Source organism: Paramormyrops kingsleyae, chromosome 16 (assembly GCF_048594095.1).
Source record: "Paramormyrops kingsleyae isolate MSU_618 chromosome 16, PKINGS_0.4, whole genome shotgun sequence".
Lineage (NCBI taxonomy): Eukaryota > Metazoa > Chordata > Actinopteri > Osteoglossiformes > Mormyridae > Paramormyrops > Paramormyrops kingsleyae.
The window spans coordinates 13,853,980-13,870,086 of NC_132812.1; the positions used below are offsets into that span (position 1 = coordinate 13,853,980).

The 16,107-nt window shown below is 46.6% G+C and overlaps 1 protein-coding gene across 4 annotated transcripts in view; it reads right to left on the reverse strand.

Annotated features, from left to right (window-relative positions):
• cerkl (CERK like autophagy regulator) overlaps window positions 1-16,107 on the reverse strand; it is a 37,279-nt gene that overhangs the window by 2,049 nt on the left and 19,123 nt on the right. The window contains exons 3-11 of one of the 4 annotated variants that reach the window (XM_023801696.2): window positions 15,708-15,839; window positions 12,807-12,870; window positions 9,001-9,143; window positions 6,122-6,196; window positions 2,675-2,852; window positions 2,394-2,462; window positions 1,995-2,032; window positions 1,778-1,886; window positions 827-923 (exon numbers count right to left, since the gene is read on the reverse strand). In XM_023801696.2, the coding sequence (XP_023657464.2) occupies window positions 827-923; window positions 1,778-1,886; window positions 1,995-2,032; window positions 2,394-2,462; window positions 2,675-2,852; window positions 6,122-6,196; window positions 9,001-9,143; window positions 12,807-12,870; window positions 15,708-15,839 (905 nt within the window). Of the gene's footprint in view, window positions 1-826; window positions 924-1,777; window positions 1,887-1,994; window positions 2,054-2,393; window positions 2,463-2,674; window positions 2,853-6,121; window positions 6,197-9,000; window positions 9,144-12,806; window positions 12,871-15,707; window positions 15,840-16,107 lie in introns of all 4 variants that reach the window. The other 3 variants (XM_023801695.2, XM_023801697.2, XM_023801698.2) reach the window with 3 other exon arrangements.

Genomic DNA, 16,107 nt, shown 5'->3' on the forward strand with positions numbered 1-16,107 from the left:
TACATTCCAGAAGCCATCCATATTACCCAAGATGGACACAGGTCTTTCTCCCTTCGTAATTCACTGTAGCAACACCTGGTGCTCATCTGTTAGTTACTCTTGGTCCACAAGGGGGCGCTGACAAGCAGCCAGCTTAAGTAAGGGTTTACCCTTCACAAAATGACTGAGAGTGGACCCACGCCACAGGGGCTCTGCCAACTCCTGACAACAAACCACTCGTCTTAATAACCTTTCACACAGACTGCCCACCCAAATACAATTAACTGCTAGCGCAGATGAGTCATTAAAAACCAAGCATCACTGGTTACCACGTTTACCTTGATCCATTGTTTTATTTAAAGATTTTTTTATGTATTTTAAGTTTTCAAGACTATTTTAACTGACATGACATACTCAGATGAAATGAGCATTTAAAAATGATGAAAAGAGTATTTAAGTGAACTTTATAGCCAAACTTAAAGCATTTGTGAATGGGAATGCCACTCACAGAGAGTATGTATATGCACACATTATTATAAACACACACATATATGTGTGTGCATGTACAATGTAGGTTAACAAACAGAGCTGACATGTATTCTGAGACATAGGAGACATACTGCCCCTGAATCAGGCTAATCTCTATTAGTCTGAAAAGTGTTTTACTGAAATCTGACAATCGGTGACTAATTTGACTTGACAGTATGCTAATTCCGTTTAAGCGGGGAAGGTTGCTGACTCCATTTGTGCTGGCAGGATTTCCTTTGCTGGGAAATAGCCCCCGGCCGGCAGGAGCTGCTCCACCTGAATGGTGGGGGGGGGGGGGGGGGGGGGGGGGGGGGCTCACCTGATTATTTAAGTTGCCATATCTCTTAAGATGCTTGATGAACTCTGACCTGGAAGCATTTCGCACTGCGATCACGGACATGCTGCCGTTGTCCAGCCTGAGACAGGTGGTAGACAGGTACAGTATCAGACTCCCGTGGTGTTTAATGGGTCATTAGCATTACGAGGGCGCAAACATCGAGGACACCAGAATTCCGAAACAGACGTAAACCTTGCTGACTGATAATTAAGATTGTCTTCTGGAAATGACAGGAAGGACATTCATTATACAGGAACCTCTGAAATTAGACCAGATTGCAGATGAAACTAGGGCAGGAAACTAAAATAGCATTATGGTAGCTAATGTTCAGCTGCACAAATGGAGTGTTTCTTTAAGACCATGCAGTACGTCACACTGCTGCCCAAGCTATTCAGTGGCTGCTGTAAGACCTCAATGCTCTTCACCTGAATGCTGTTTTTTCCCTGAACTGCTCTGCTGACTGATTTATGCCCTGGCAAAGTCCTAATGGCCCGTCCACTCTGCACATTTAAAGGAAATGGTCGGCTCCTGGTGTCACCCCAGAGAAACTACGGGCAGATGCCCTAATCTTAAATCTGCCTTGCCGCTCAATTTAATTGGAGTAATTATGTGCTGATTAGTCCAGTCGCATGCCACGACCTTGGTGATCTGGTCCAGCCGCTGATTCCATCCCCTGGATTCGCCCCTGGCCACTCCTGAGGCCTCATTCTGATCACCCAGAACAGCCAGGTCAGTGTGTCAAGGGTAGAGTGCCAGCCTCATACGAGATCTAATCTGGTGTCACGGGTGTAGGCCATACTGACCTGGTGCTGGAGATTAAGCATCAACCCATCTGACCAGACACCCATTGACCTAGTGTACTTGAAACCCATTGACCTGGTGCCGAAGGCTTTGGACTCCACATCCTGCCTTCCTGTTTAAGAATCCACTGACCTGGTGTTGGGGGCCAGCCCTCGGGGGGCCATGGAGCACAAACAAGGAATGGCCATGATGCTGATGTTGAGTAAGAGGCCCTGTATGGTCACCCATGGTTCATCGTCCTCTGTGGCAAGGACCGGTGGGGGGTTCAGTAACACGGACCATCAGCAAGCAGCAAACACTAGACCACAAGTATTTTTATAAGTATCTATATAAAGCTGGCTGTGCTCACCAACATCTTGCTCGCCTATGTTCCTTGAAGAGTCACGTCTGCTAAGAAGAATCTTTTGTCTGTTATGGCGATCAAAACTCTGTGAGAGGCACATACTCCATTCCAGGATTCCTACATTCGTCTCACACAAAAGACATTTGAATTTTTTTTGTGTTTATGCTAGACCTCACTAAAAGAAATATATAAACATATTGCAAATATATAAAAGAAATTGAATTTGTATAGTTGTATTGAGCCACCCTTGAGCCACCCGTTTCATTTCACTCCATTTGGTGTCTTTCCAATGGCCAATTAAACAGGCAGAGATGTTTGTATTTCTGTGCAGACCATCACCATTGAACCTGGACCGAGACGAGTCCCCGAATTGTGCCAACTGGAAGGCGTCTCTTTGTCACCTACCCCTTCGGTTCCTTTGTGGTCTCTTGGTCCTGCTTCACAGACAGGAAGGACAACTCGCAGTCCTCGGGCCTGCAAACGGAGTCCAGGCATGAGATGATGGAGGGAACGGGAGATGGGCACATCAGAGAGGACGAATGGAGGTGAGGCCTTTCCCTGTGGATATCTGAATGGAAACTCAGCCCAGCCTTGAGAGTAGCTTTCACAGGCCTGAAGCCTGAGGTATCAGACAAAGCAGAGCTGTTCTGTCTGTTCTTATGAGGGTTTTATGCATCCAAGCTTACTTAAGGTTGGCCAGTGTTCTGATTACAGCAAATTCCAGGCGCTGGCTGGGCGGCATCCAGCGGTGCTTCTCGGCCAGGGCCAGCGTCCGTCCTCCAAAGCCGAACATGCAGGAGAAGCCGAAGCGGATGAGCCGTCCCTGCGAGCTGAAGCTGCTCACGTCCACGGCTTGCCGATGACCTGCCATGGAGCATCAACGTGAGGTACGCCCTCGGAGCGAACGGCAGCGACCACGGCCTTCAGAAAACAACGCTGTCGCAATCAACACCACGTAGACAATTGATTTAGCATGTAATGATCTGCCAAAGGCTCTGCCTCGCCAAGAAGAGGGGAGGACCGCGCCATATGATCCGTTTGGGGCTATTGGACATTAATTAAACATCTACTGAACTATTTTCAATAGACCGGGGAAGCAGTCCACAGCAAGTGACACAGTATTGTGGCACTATTGGCACTCATTGTGCTGAGACAGGTCTGTTATCCCAGTGCACTGCTAACCTCCTTCTGTCTCTCCCATATTTGGGTTATTGCAACTCATGAATTATTCATCGGGGCCTCAATCTCCCGCCAGTTGGCCTTTTTCACATGCCTTAAGTTTTCCAATTACTAATTAACAACTCCTAGATTGGCCCTCGTGAATTGATGCGCAATCCCTTTTTTGTTAGGTGATTTGTGTACAAGTGTTGTTTTTTTTTGAGGAATGTGAGAGCTAGTTTAGATAAAGGACACTGGTTTTGGATACATTATTCATATCTGTAAGAAAACTGGCTGTTCTGTTTCACACACAGTGAGTTTGTAACATTAGATGGATGTTAAGAGTTTCATTGTAGTTCCTAGGACATGCCTTTGTGAGGAAAGAAAGAATCTATAGAGCACCACACTGAGCTCACAGCCAGGTTTCCATCTGGTCACACAGATCTCCTTATAGCCGAATGGTCTCACAGATCTTACAGTCAAAAGGTCTCACAGATCACTTCATAGCCCAATTGCCTCACAGATCTCCTGATAACTGAATTGTCTCACAGATCTCCTGATAACCAAATGGTCTCACAGATCTCCTCATAACTGAATGGTCTCACAGATCACCTCATAGCCAAATAGTCTCACAGATCTCATAGATGAATGGTCTCACCGACCTCCTCATAGCGGAATGGTCTCACAGATATCCTGATAACCAAATGGTCTCACAGATCTCCTCATAACTGAAACCAAATAGTCTCACTGTCAGGGTCTGTCCTTGGCTGGCCCTGTCCCATTTGTTTTGTCCTCGTTTGGCCAGACATTACTGGCCATCCTGTTCCCTCCTCTGTCTTGTAGCCCTAAGTCCCTAATGTGTTTCTCTGCTCCTTGAACCAGTGCATATCTCTATGGGTTGAGTGTGTGGCTTAGAAGCTGACACCCTCCAGTCATGGGTTTGAGGCCTGCCGCATCTTTTGTTTAATTTATTGGGTTTTATTTTATCCTTAGTGTTTGGTATTGTTTATGTCTGTCTTTGCTTTGTGTCCTTGTTTTCGCATAACCCTGCCCATGCCTGGTTTAATTCTGTTCTGCTTATAGTTATGTTCCTAGTCTTTCCTAGTGTTACCTCTCAGTGTTGTCCCATGCCTGCCTTGACTGGTTGGTTTGGTTATCGTTCACACCTGCCCCTTGTTAGTCTTGTTGTCTATATGTATCTAAGTGCCCGCCCTTATCCTTTTCTTCAGTTAGTCACGTTGTTAGATGTGTGTGCTTTGACATGTGTAGATGTTTGTGCTGTGTTGATGCTACTTTGTGTTTGTAGCTTTGGTTGTTCCTTAGTCCTGCTCTCAGTTTTTGCTCCGTTCCCTCGTATGTTTTGTTTCTTTTGTTTCTTTTTAGTTCTTATTTCTCCCGTTTAGTTTTGGTCCCTTTATTTTGTGAGTTATCTCTTTGTATTCAGTTCTTGTTAATACACCCCTTGTTAATACACCCCTCTATGGATCATCACTCGTTTTATACCTGCGCCATGCTCCACTGTAACACTCACAGATATCCTCATTACCAAATGGTCTCTCAGATATCCTCATAACTGAATGGTCTCACAGATCACCTCATAGCTGAAATATCTGACAAATCTCTTCAAAGCAAAATGGTCTCACAGGTCTCCTCATAGCTAAATGGTCTCACAGATCACCTCATAGTGGAATGATCTCACAGATCTCCTCATAGCTAAATGGTCTCACAGATCTCCCCACAGCGGAAAGGACTCACAGATCTCCTCATAGCCGAATGGTCTCACAGATCTCCTCATAACCAAATAGCCTCACGGATCATCTCATTACCAAATGGTGTCACAGATCTCCTCATAACTGACTGGTCTCACAGAATTTCTCATAGCCGAACGATCCATAGATCTCCCCATAATCCAATGGTCTATAGATCTCCTCATAATGTCTAGAATCTCTGATTTCAATCCTAACTACACAGCCATTTCCAAAAGCAAGACCATATAGCCACTCGTCATTAGTCTGGTTGATTGGTCTAGCCAAACACCAGCCATAAAACTCATTCCTATTTAAAGGCTATAAATTATAAGACCATATGGCAAAAAATCTTAAGACAGAGTATTTAATAAAGAGCACCTCTCTCCTGAGCAAGAATGTCAATATGAGGCTAATGACTGGAATCCAGTGATGTCAAGGAAGGCGAAGCCAAAATAAAACAAGAAGCGAATGTTCAAAAAATAAACTTCGATTGGACACTTGCATGGTGCAAGTGATATTCTGGCACCTTGTTTTAAAGCAATATCTGTCTCATCACTTCAGTTTATCCCCTGGCACCAGACACATTTGCCTGTCTGTCACTCTAAACCCAGGAGACACCATAAAGTCAAAACAATGTGTAAATCAGGTCAGTCACCACCTACCATTCACATCATCTGAGCACCCAAACCCAGGGCACAGACCATATGCATAACTGTGCATAAACTGTAAATATAACACTGCAAATGTAACACTGTAAATACAACACTGTAAATATAGCCTACCGTCGAGAAAGGGAATACACTAGGAAACAAGCAAAGCCACAAAAACTGCCTATATCTTTATGAGGGATGAAATCCATTCTCGACCTCTAAACCATACTCCCCAGGGAGCGCCTTTGGCTCCTAGGGACTAGTTACCACATCCAGCAGTTGTGAGACGGCCTAAGCACTAAGCACTTTACAATGATACAAACAGGGTCCTAATTAGCACTGGGCCGCACCTACCACAAGCTGAATGCTCAGTGTGGGAATCACCGGCGCCAGTCACTGCCCTTGAACTCAGTGGATTCAAATGTAAATGGAACTAAATTTACATATTAATACAGTTTATGTGTTTTTTGCTTCATTAAACATTTAGTTCCTTTAGGCTCCTATATGTAATGTGGGTGATCTAGTAGGGGAGAGTCAGCCATACTGGGAATCGGCAAAGGAGAGATGGGGGATTTACCCATGATGATGTGCATCGCAGCAGTGACTGGATGGCTTATTCCGTGGACGGAGCAGGCAACGATGTCGGTGGAGCCTGGGAAGACAGCGGCAGAGCGATCACACGGTGCGAGCCCCGCAGGGTGTGCCGCGAACCCTCATAATGCACCGGAATATCAGCATCTCCATTCGTCCGAGGCCTACAACACCGCTTCCTCACGCCAGGTCGCGTGCCGGAAAACCGTGGAAAATCCAAAATCTTCAGATGCACAAAAAAATGCAAAAACGCGCAAACGCAATAAGCAGAGTGGGAGAGTAAACACAGGATGGAGGTAGGCTTTGTTTCAAAAGGCATCCGTTTAACTTAATATCGTCTGGCGCCAATTACGGGGCTTGCAGGAGCCTGGCTGGGCGAGGTGGGAACAGGTGTGCGTGTTTGTCCTGAGCACTAATGGAGACAAACAGCGGAGAGCGGCCTGCTCACGCCGGCCGAGGAAACCTCCCCTCTCCCACTGCTATCTCCTCCATTTGTTTACTCAGATTAACAGCGTCTAAAAAAGTAAATGTCTGTAAATGAGTAAAAGGGGGCCAGTGGGCCAAGGCGAGGGGTCAGCGAGTGGCAGACGCCCCAGGGAGGGGGTGCGGTTGGCTCGGGTGCTAGGGGGCGGGGAGGCGGGCGACCCATCTTAAGGGCACAGTTTTCTACCCGATGGGATACAAATGCGGCCTTTTCCCGTATATACTCAGGTTGTCATAAACACGACTACGATAAGCAGGCTTTTATCGATTTTGTTTAATTAATCATTAAATTATGTTTTCTCACAATGTATTGCATATACTTAGAAGGCCACCATTGTGGTAAAACCTAAACCTAATACCAAAATATGGAACTACACCTTTAGCCCAGTAAGGGTGAAGAATGGCATCAAACAAAGTCTTTTTTTTTTTGCATGTTTGTGCATGTGAATTTGTGCATGTGTATTTGTGTGTGTGTGTGTGTGTTAACAGGCGTGTGTGTGTGTTACAGCATGCAACAGATCCTTAAGGAAGGGTTTCGCCACGCTTGCGTCTGAGGATGTGTGGACCCATTGTTTGCCGCCATTGCTCCCAGTTTGGCATCCCCCCCCCCCCCCCACCCCGACCATGCCAGAAGTGCCGAAACCAGGGACCAGCCCCTGTAAAGCATGACTGATGACGATTAGCTAACATACAGAAATTTGTGTGTGTGTGTGTTTGTGTGTGTGTTGGGGGCGGGGGGGGGGCAGATTTAAAAAAAAAAAAAAAAAAAAAAAAAACAGAAAATGAGAGGGGGGAAAAACGTCCTTGGAAGTGCAAGCACTTCTGCAGAACAATTAACTTAATTAAGCAGACGGCATGAATATGCATGAGGCTGTTAATGTCTCCCACATCTAGGCAGATAAATGTGAGGCAATGACTTGGTAGTCAAGCATATCTGAGTTACGTGAAAGCTGCACCAACATTTTGGTTCTTTGCCTGAAATATCAAAGAAATTAACAGTCCCTGTGCAATGCGTTAGACCTGGCAAATTAATTAAGAATTTAGTGGCTCTATATACCTAACAGCAGTTTGCGCCCAGAAAAAGCCCTTTATAATTTCCTCCACGGGGCTGCCAAATTCATCTGGCGAGTTTATCCCAAGTGGCTTTCATCACATTTATTTTTATGTAATTTTATATTTCTAAATTGGTTTAATTTTGTATGCATTAAAAACTGTTTTAAGAAATAACTAAAATAACAAATCTGTGATCAAGCTATGGAAGAAATATGAAAGAAATAGGAAAACAAAAACATTATACATAGCATTTGAAATATGTCATCTAACAGATAATTTTTTAATTGTGTCTATATATTATAGCCAGCTTTTCAGACACCAATTAGAATTTTGTGTAAATTTTAATCTTTAAGCCTATGCAGGTAAAATGCAGGAAACACCATGGTCCACCCCCCCCACCCCCCCCAAAAAAAAACTCTAAAATTCCCTGAACAGTGCAGTGTACCCAGCTATTGGCTGACCCAAACGCACTATCCCAAATCTATCCCTTAGAGGAGCGGGCGGGGTGCACGCCTATCCTTCCTGTTTGTGACAGGAAACTGTTTACAAACACTCCCTGGGGAGCACATGATAATGAAGAGAAACGGTGACCTCGGAGCGGCCAATTTGCGGCGAGTGTGAAGTTGGAAGGCGTCCACCGCCCCTAACAGCCACACTCCATTTTTCGTTCCCTGGAATGACAAGTGAAGGTCAGGCCTGAGGCCCAAAAAAGCAGCGTCGCTCCTGTGTCCTGACCCCCTTCTCCTTGCCCCGCTTCTGCCGCTCGCCGCCAGGGTGGTAACTCACGGCGCTTACGGGCGCCTGGCCGCTATCTGCCCTGGCGAGTGGAGCCGCGTAACCACACCAAAGATGCCTTCCCTGGCTCACGCCGTGAACGTAACGTTAACCGCATTTGCGTGAATGGGAGAGATTAAGTAGAATGGGGTCTTTCTTTGAGGTCGGCTTGTCAGTAATTAGTTCCTTTTACAAACTGACAATTGACTCCTGCCTGGCTGCAATTAAGTGAATTTGATAATAATACACTCCATCAGTGTTGTGGGGGAACCACGTGGTCGCTTTCGGTAGGTATGAAGTCATGCGCCGCAATGTGGCTTGTGCTCATCCCGCGCGCGGATAGGAGATCCGGCTGCTGGTAATGCTGCGGCGCGATAATACGGGATCTTTTGCGCCAACGCTCCGATTTCCCCTCTCACCCGGACGAGTGAGCCCGCCGCCCCCGCCGCCGTGCTCGTGCTCAGGGTGAGGGGCCCTAAAGTGCCCCGCCGGCCTGGAGGGAGGCTGAGGGACAGCTGCAGAGGAGCGAGTGAGTCAGCAGCGATCCCTCCTCACCTGCTGGTATTACGCCCAGAGGAAGTGCTGCTCGGACAGGCGTGAAGATGGAGTCTGTGTCCCTCCCAGCGTCCATCTGGGCCCGGAGCAGCAGCGCGTGGGCCACCTCGGCGACTGAGCCGTCCCCCCCGACACACACCACGCTGCGGGAAAGGCCGGGGCACGCGTAAGGCAGGGCTGCCGCTGGGAGCTCGCCCGCAATGCCACACGCACCCGGTGGCTAGTTCACGCTAACGTTCACACACACGGGCACACGGACAGGCCAAAGGGCCCTGAGGCACACAGGAGGTTGCTATCTACCACATACATGAGTACTCAGGTTAGCTCAGCTTCACATGCACCTTGCAGTCACAATCCTGCCGGTCACACACAGATAATAGGGATAACACACAAAGACTGAAATAAATATAATCAGAAGCTGTATTAACATTTCAACCATTCGGGTGGCATGTTTACACCAGTTTAAGAAAAATGCTGATGAAAAGAAAATTTAAGGCAGAGTTAGCAGCAGTTGAGGACACAGTCTCACAATCCCAAAGTCTGCTAGGTCAAATCCCAGCGGGGGCCCGTCTGTTGTACCTTCGAGCAGGTAACCGGGATCGCTCGAGTAAAAAAAGAAAACTGTTAAAATTCTTGCCGAAATAATAAACCCCAGTCACCATTTATGAACAAGAAATTATTGTGTGAAAAGTTTCATTAAAAGACTTACATCATTAATAGGAAAAATAATGCCAGATCTCTGCAGAAAAACCGGTTGCTACTAATCTGGTTTAAGCTTATTAAGGGTAAATTACCACTGTGCAGAAAAGCTGATTATTCCATTTTAAAAATGTGTTTAACAATAACTAACCTATTTCACCATTAGATTAGTTTTGCTTCCCCAGCTTCTATTTGTTATGGGATTTTGAAATTTGTTGAGATGAAAATATGTGGTTAATGCATTTCAGATGACAGTTAATGTAATTCTGCGGAGGCCACTTCTTACATTTCATTAATATTTCGGACCAATTAGTCTATGGCATCAATAGACAAGATGCACGTGTATTAATTGTGGCGTAATTTGGGTCCATTAGCAGCAGCTGAATGGACACATTTATCGTAATGTTTGGTGTGATATGGGGCAGTCGGGTTTCCGCTTTCAAACCTGCGGCAAATTTAAACATGACGGAGATTGAATTCACCGCATGCGTCCGACATGTCGAGCTGGTCGGGTCCAATCACAGCTCAGTGTGGCATGGGTGTAGGATGGGGTGGGCAAGGGGGATTAGGCCATAACCGCAGTGGGCTCTGCTCCGGGTTCCGGTATCAGCTGATATGGTGACCCCTCCCCCTCTGCCTCCCTCATCCCCCTGAGCCCAACCTTCATCCTCACACACACGCAATACGTTCCACTAACCAGAGCTGGCGCCATAAAACACCCGCTACTTCCCATCTATCACCAGGAAGCGGAAAGGCTGTAAAAATCATGAATAAATAAGAGCCCTTAATTCGAGGTGCGAATAATTAACATTAATGTGCGAGTGGGATAATTGCTAGCATAGCGACGGGGCCCTTGCTTACGAGGCGGACCGTGTCAAACACCCCGCGATTGAGAAAGTGGATGTCTACATGAAAAGTGACATTATAGGAGACAATTGATAATTATTGAGAATTACGATTTATTAATGAAAACGTGACATTGGCACTTTGGGCCTCAAATTCACAAAGTTGGTGTCGGCTAAACCTGTGAGCCAGGATTCTGTAAAAGACTTTGATATTTCTGCTAATGTTCTCACTCTGCTCCTCCTCTGATAAAGTGAAGTTGAAAACTTAAAGGAAAAACTCTGCGTATATAAGGGACTTTAAGTGGTTTTCTTATATGGTGCAAAATAATTTTTATTTGGTCTTACAGGTTGCATGTTTAATTATGGGACAGATTAAGGGGAGCACTGAAAGGTAATATTATAACAGATTACATAAAAAATAATGATGTTCTCATTGTGACAGCGATTCTCCTTTTCCAGCATAGCACTTACCGATCTCTGCTGCATTTTCTGCATTTGGCTGATTTGTAATCAATGAAATGACCTCAGCAGATCCATGAGTTTATTTTACAGTAAAATGAACATGTTACAGATCCCTGGATTCATGCAGGGTGGCTAATGCCCTTCGCAACACCAGCACCGCCTACAGAGGCTTCGGGTGTGTGTGTGTGTGGCATGTCACTCTGCTTGGGACAGGGACTGCCAGGGACTGTGTTTCAGTGCGGTCTGACAACAGAGGATTTACACATATGCATACACATATGCGTTTTTAACATGTCAAAAAAAAAATCAAATACGCAAAAGAGATACCAGAGGATTAATTTTAAAACAAAATTCTGCTTGTTTAATTTTGCAAAATACAGAGCCTTTGGTCTTAAAGCCAGGCTAATAAGGTGTAACTTCAATGTTGTGTTTTTAGTACTGGTTTGATCGTAATGCTGTTCTTTTAAATTATCACATGACACAAATCTAGGTATTTGGTTGGCTTGTATGTTTTTTTCCAAATTGGACATTTTACAGATATTTCATTAATGTTTAAATTAGAATATTAAAAGCTAGACACTATAATTACAGTAATTCCATTTCACTAAATAATGTATTATGTCTCACACATATTTCTAAAATTATTTGGATTTTACATAAAATTATAATAAAATTATAATATAAAAGATAAGAAAAAGTCTTACAGAAAATATTTTAAAATATTTCATACTGGCATCTTAGGCTTTTAATAATATTAATTATTCTGAAGTTAGGGAAAATGCCACTTATTCATTTATTAGATTTGAAAAAAAAGGATTATTCTTAACTGGAAATAGTGTTTTCTCAGGTTCCGGTCATTTTCCATGAATTCTCCCACAGACACTTTTTATGTGAAAATTCCACTTTCCACTCATAGCAGGTGATTGTGTTTGAGCTCATGCTGACTGTGATGTGGATGTGGAAGGCGTCAGGCGACGGCTACCTGAGCGCCCCAACGTGGCTGGTATGGTCAACATGAACCATGTGACCCGGTGAATGATGTCACCGCCAATCCGAGTGCTGGAGTATGTCCAGCGGCACGGCTCCACTCGTCTTGCCATTTGAGTTCCGGAACATTTTTTCCTGAATGGCTCCCCCACAGCACCCATCCCCACGTGTTCACCCCGGCTGCCTCGGTGCCCTTCATGCGGCCCTGTCCTGAATCTACCACTTCACCTTTTTAATCAAAGACCACAGCAGCGTTCCCTGGCCCTGGACTGACACCCCGACCCCTCCTTCAGTAGGTGTGTGTGTCCGGGGGGCAGAGGGGGTTGGGCTCGCAGTTAGACGCGGTCTTTGCATCGCGGCACGACGTGGCACTATGCGGGGCCCGGAAATATTTAAGGGCAGCTGACTGTGACTTTAATGCGGCAGGGTGGCGTGACGGCCCCGTGCCAGCAGCCTGCCGCATGCAGGCACTTCATCACCGCTTCCAAAATAGGTAATTAAAGGACCACCTGCCGCGAGCACGCCGGCTAGGCACCCGTCAGCGGGGGCCGGGCGGGGCCACGGGGCATCGTATCCTAATCAAAGCATTATCGCTCACTCTCAAATCTACGCCGCTGCTTTATTTATTACCGCTAAATGCCACCTTAGGACGAGAAGGCGGCCGTGCTGGGGCAGGATTGCCGTGGCCCGCCTCCTCCCCAGAAGCAGAGTGCTACCCCTCTGGTCAACGAAGGGCAAAGAGGGAAGCCCGGCAACGCAGTGACCTGATGCTGAGACATGGCGGTACCCGCACGTGCCGCGCCTGGGACGTACCCGTCGTAGGCATCCAGCTGGCCTTCCCGCAGGATGGCGAGGGCGTGGCCTCTCCTCTTGGTGACTGGGGGGGCGGGGAGAAAGCGAAAAAAGAAGCCTGTCAAAGCACAATAAGGCAAAGGCTGGAAATAAGAGCCTTTAGCGCCTTTAACTAGCGCTTAGCAAATAGCTATAACGGCATATGGCCCCACCGGCGCGCATAGCCATAATGCTGGGCTCACGCTCCCATGTGTGGCTCGCATTTTTAAGTGGGGATGGGGGGGGGGGGGGAGACTCACAGCCTGGGCCTCAAGCTGGACTCTACTTATGCAAAACAATGTCAACAAGGTCTCGCATTGAGACAAGGGACCCAACGTGACTGAAGGAAGGGAGGTGGAGGAAGAAGGGGGGGAAGGGTAGTACGTGGAGGGAGGTGTGTAAAAGGGGAGCAGGAGAGCCTCCAGAGGCCTGGGATCTGTCACTCTGCATCTCCATGACGGCAGCCTTTCGTGGTGGAGGAAATGCCAGTGAGGACGGATGGGGGAGAGTGGGCGTGGGGGTAGGAGAGGGGCATGGGATGGGGGGGCTGGCACACCGCAGATGGCAGGGCACACTGTGGCACATATTTTTTTCAGGCACCTCTGCCGGAGCGGGGGTTTGGGGGGCGCTTTCAGCTGTCTACGCCCATCAAAGATTCGCCATGACTGACGTCTGCGGTGGAAGTATGTGCAGCATTTCCTGTGGCCCGCAGGATTTTATGCGCCTGCCTGTCTGTCGTTCCCATTCCCCGCATCATTCATTCTAACAGCCATCGCCGATGGCGATGATGCATTGCTGAAACTTTGAGAGGAACTGCACCAAAAAATCCAATTATGACACGGCGCTTTAAGTCTGAAATAATAATTTCTTCATGCTTTTCTCTCAATTATTTGAATTCTTAGGGTTAATCTGTCATATATAGCAAAACAAACGAATGATCAGCTGGTTTTTAAATGGTTTCATATCTAACTGAATTGCCTTATTGCACATTCGTTTTTCAGCCAATAGGGTTGCACCAAGGTGCTCTAATCTTGTTTATTTTTGGGACAGTCAACATAATAAAGGCAGCTTCATCTATTAATTAAAAGTTTATTGGCGTTCTCCTTAATTTCTCCTTTCCTTCCTGGAACAGGTCTCTTTACTCCTGTTATCATGCCTGTTCAGTATTCTACACACTATGAGCATACATTTAATCAAAACACATCTATTTTCAATAATCATGCATGCAGCTATGGATGCGATATTGCAAAGCCCATCACTGCAAGCAAAGGTTGCAGGGCAGGGTGCAACTAACAGGCCAGGAGTATTTCAGAGTCACCTCAGGAGCATGGCTTTGGGCTGTGAGGAGAAAGCGGGGAAGCCAGAGGAAAGCCACAGAAACACAGGGGAGAGACTCTACAAACACTCTACAGAAACACAGGGGAGAGACTCTACAAACACTCCACAGAAACACAGGGGAGAGACTCTACAAACACTCAACAGAAACACAGCAGCAGATGACCAAGCCACCGCATCCACCGCCAAACCTAAACCAGGAAGTTAATGACGACAACCGATGACCTCATGGCATGCACTACAATACAGCGACCAGGAGGGGGAGTGTTTAGTAGATAATGACCTTCACAATGACCAGAAAGGTACCTGAAATAACAATCCAAACACTAACTTCACTTTTGAAGTGGTTGCTTCAGGTGTGGAAACAGTTAAGATACTGTAAATAATGTTCGTACTGTTGACTGTGATTATTTTTCAGTTAAGGTTTTGGGATGGTGACTTCAGCCCATTATTAATAGCACTGATAAAAGTGTGTCTGATCATCAATATCCTATGGAATTGTATTCTCAACCAGCAGTAAAATCTTAGCATAACAAGCACCTGCACCTTTACCTGCTTATTTTGCCCAAATTATCCTCATAATTCCTCCGCGGAAAATTTCCGAAACAGCCAAATAGCCATGAATTAAAGTAGTTAATTGTTGTGAGCTATAATTATATCTCAGGTGATTGATTAGTTATAATAATCCAGTGATGTTATGCTGCTATCAGCCCATAGTTCAAAGGAGCTAAATGAAGAACAAATGGAAAACATCTCAGTGGTCCTAATGCCATTTGCTGAAGCCAGGTCTCCAAATGAGATCTTTAATTTCTATTAGGCGAAGTGCCTCTTAATGGATCCACCTCAGCCACTTATCCGGCGGGGCCTGGAGCACATCATCAGAAGGCAGATTCGATTACTGTTCAGATGCCTTCTGGAATCAGGTAGCGGAGTTCATTAGCGCCCAGATTGTGGGATCTCCTTCCCAGACTTAGGGTCTGTCTGCTGGGGAGGGGGGGCGCGGTTCCACACCCTGTTGGGACAGATGGGTGTTGCCCCTCCCCGCAGGTTGGGTTTCACAGCGAGGAGAACTCTAAAAGAACCACCCCTGCTGCTCCGTCCCAACACCCTCCTACCCATAATATCGCCCTTTGGGGGGGGGGGGGCATTTCAATCTTCCCGGCTTTCACAGGTTGCCTTCTCCCCAAACCAAGGCTTCCGCAAATCATTGCATGCATTATCTGTGGTCAGCCGTAGGGACCCGAGGCAGATTTTCATCAGGCCGAACTGCCGGAAGGCCGGGCTCCTTGGTGCTGGGTTACCGTTGGTGACGCACCAGTTGAAAAAGGAGTGAGGTGGACAAGGTACCATATAGATCAGAAAATACCACTGCTGGGCATTTCAGGTCCAGAAGCTGCAAATCCAAACCAAGATTTCATTCCTATCAACCAGTTGAGTACTCTGTGACTGTGATACTTTATTGGTTGGTAGAAACAAAATCTTGGTCTGGATTTGTAGTTTCTGGACCTAAAATGCCCAACACTGGAAAATACACCCCACACCACGTACCTGTGACATCAGCCTTGATGTCTGCTAGCTTGAACAGGGGGGCCACCTCGTCTCGGTAGGTCTGGTAGGCCTCTTTTCGATGGCTGGTGGGATTCACAAACACCATCAATGACTTGGGCCTGTCTTGGAAACCTGGGAGTCGAAATAAAAACAAAGATTTAAAATGTGATATTAATGTCACGTTTAGGACCCCGCTGTGCCCCCCCCCCCCCCCCCCCCCCCGGCTGGGACATGGAGTAGAGCGGTCCCCTGAGCCGCTGCCGTGACGCCTCATCCTGCTTGTAATTAAGTTAATGTCTCATGAGCAGTAAAATAGCTGCAGATGTGAGAGTGAAGGGCTCTATTTCCCCTGTGCAAGGGGCCAGGAGTCTGCACCCCCATTCACAGGAGCTGAACCGCT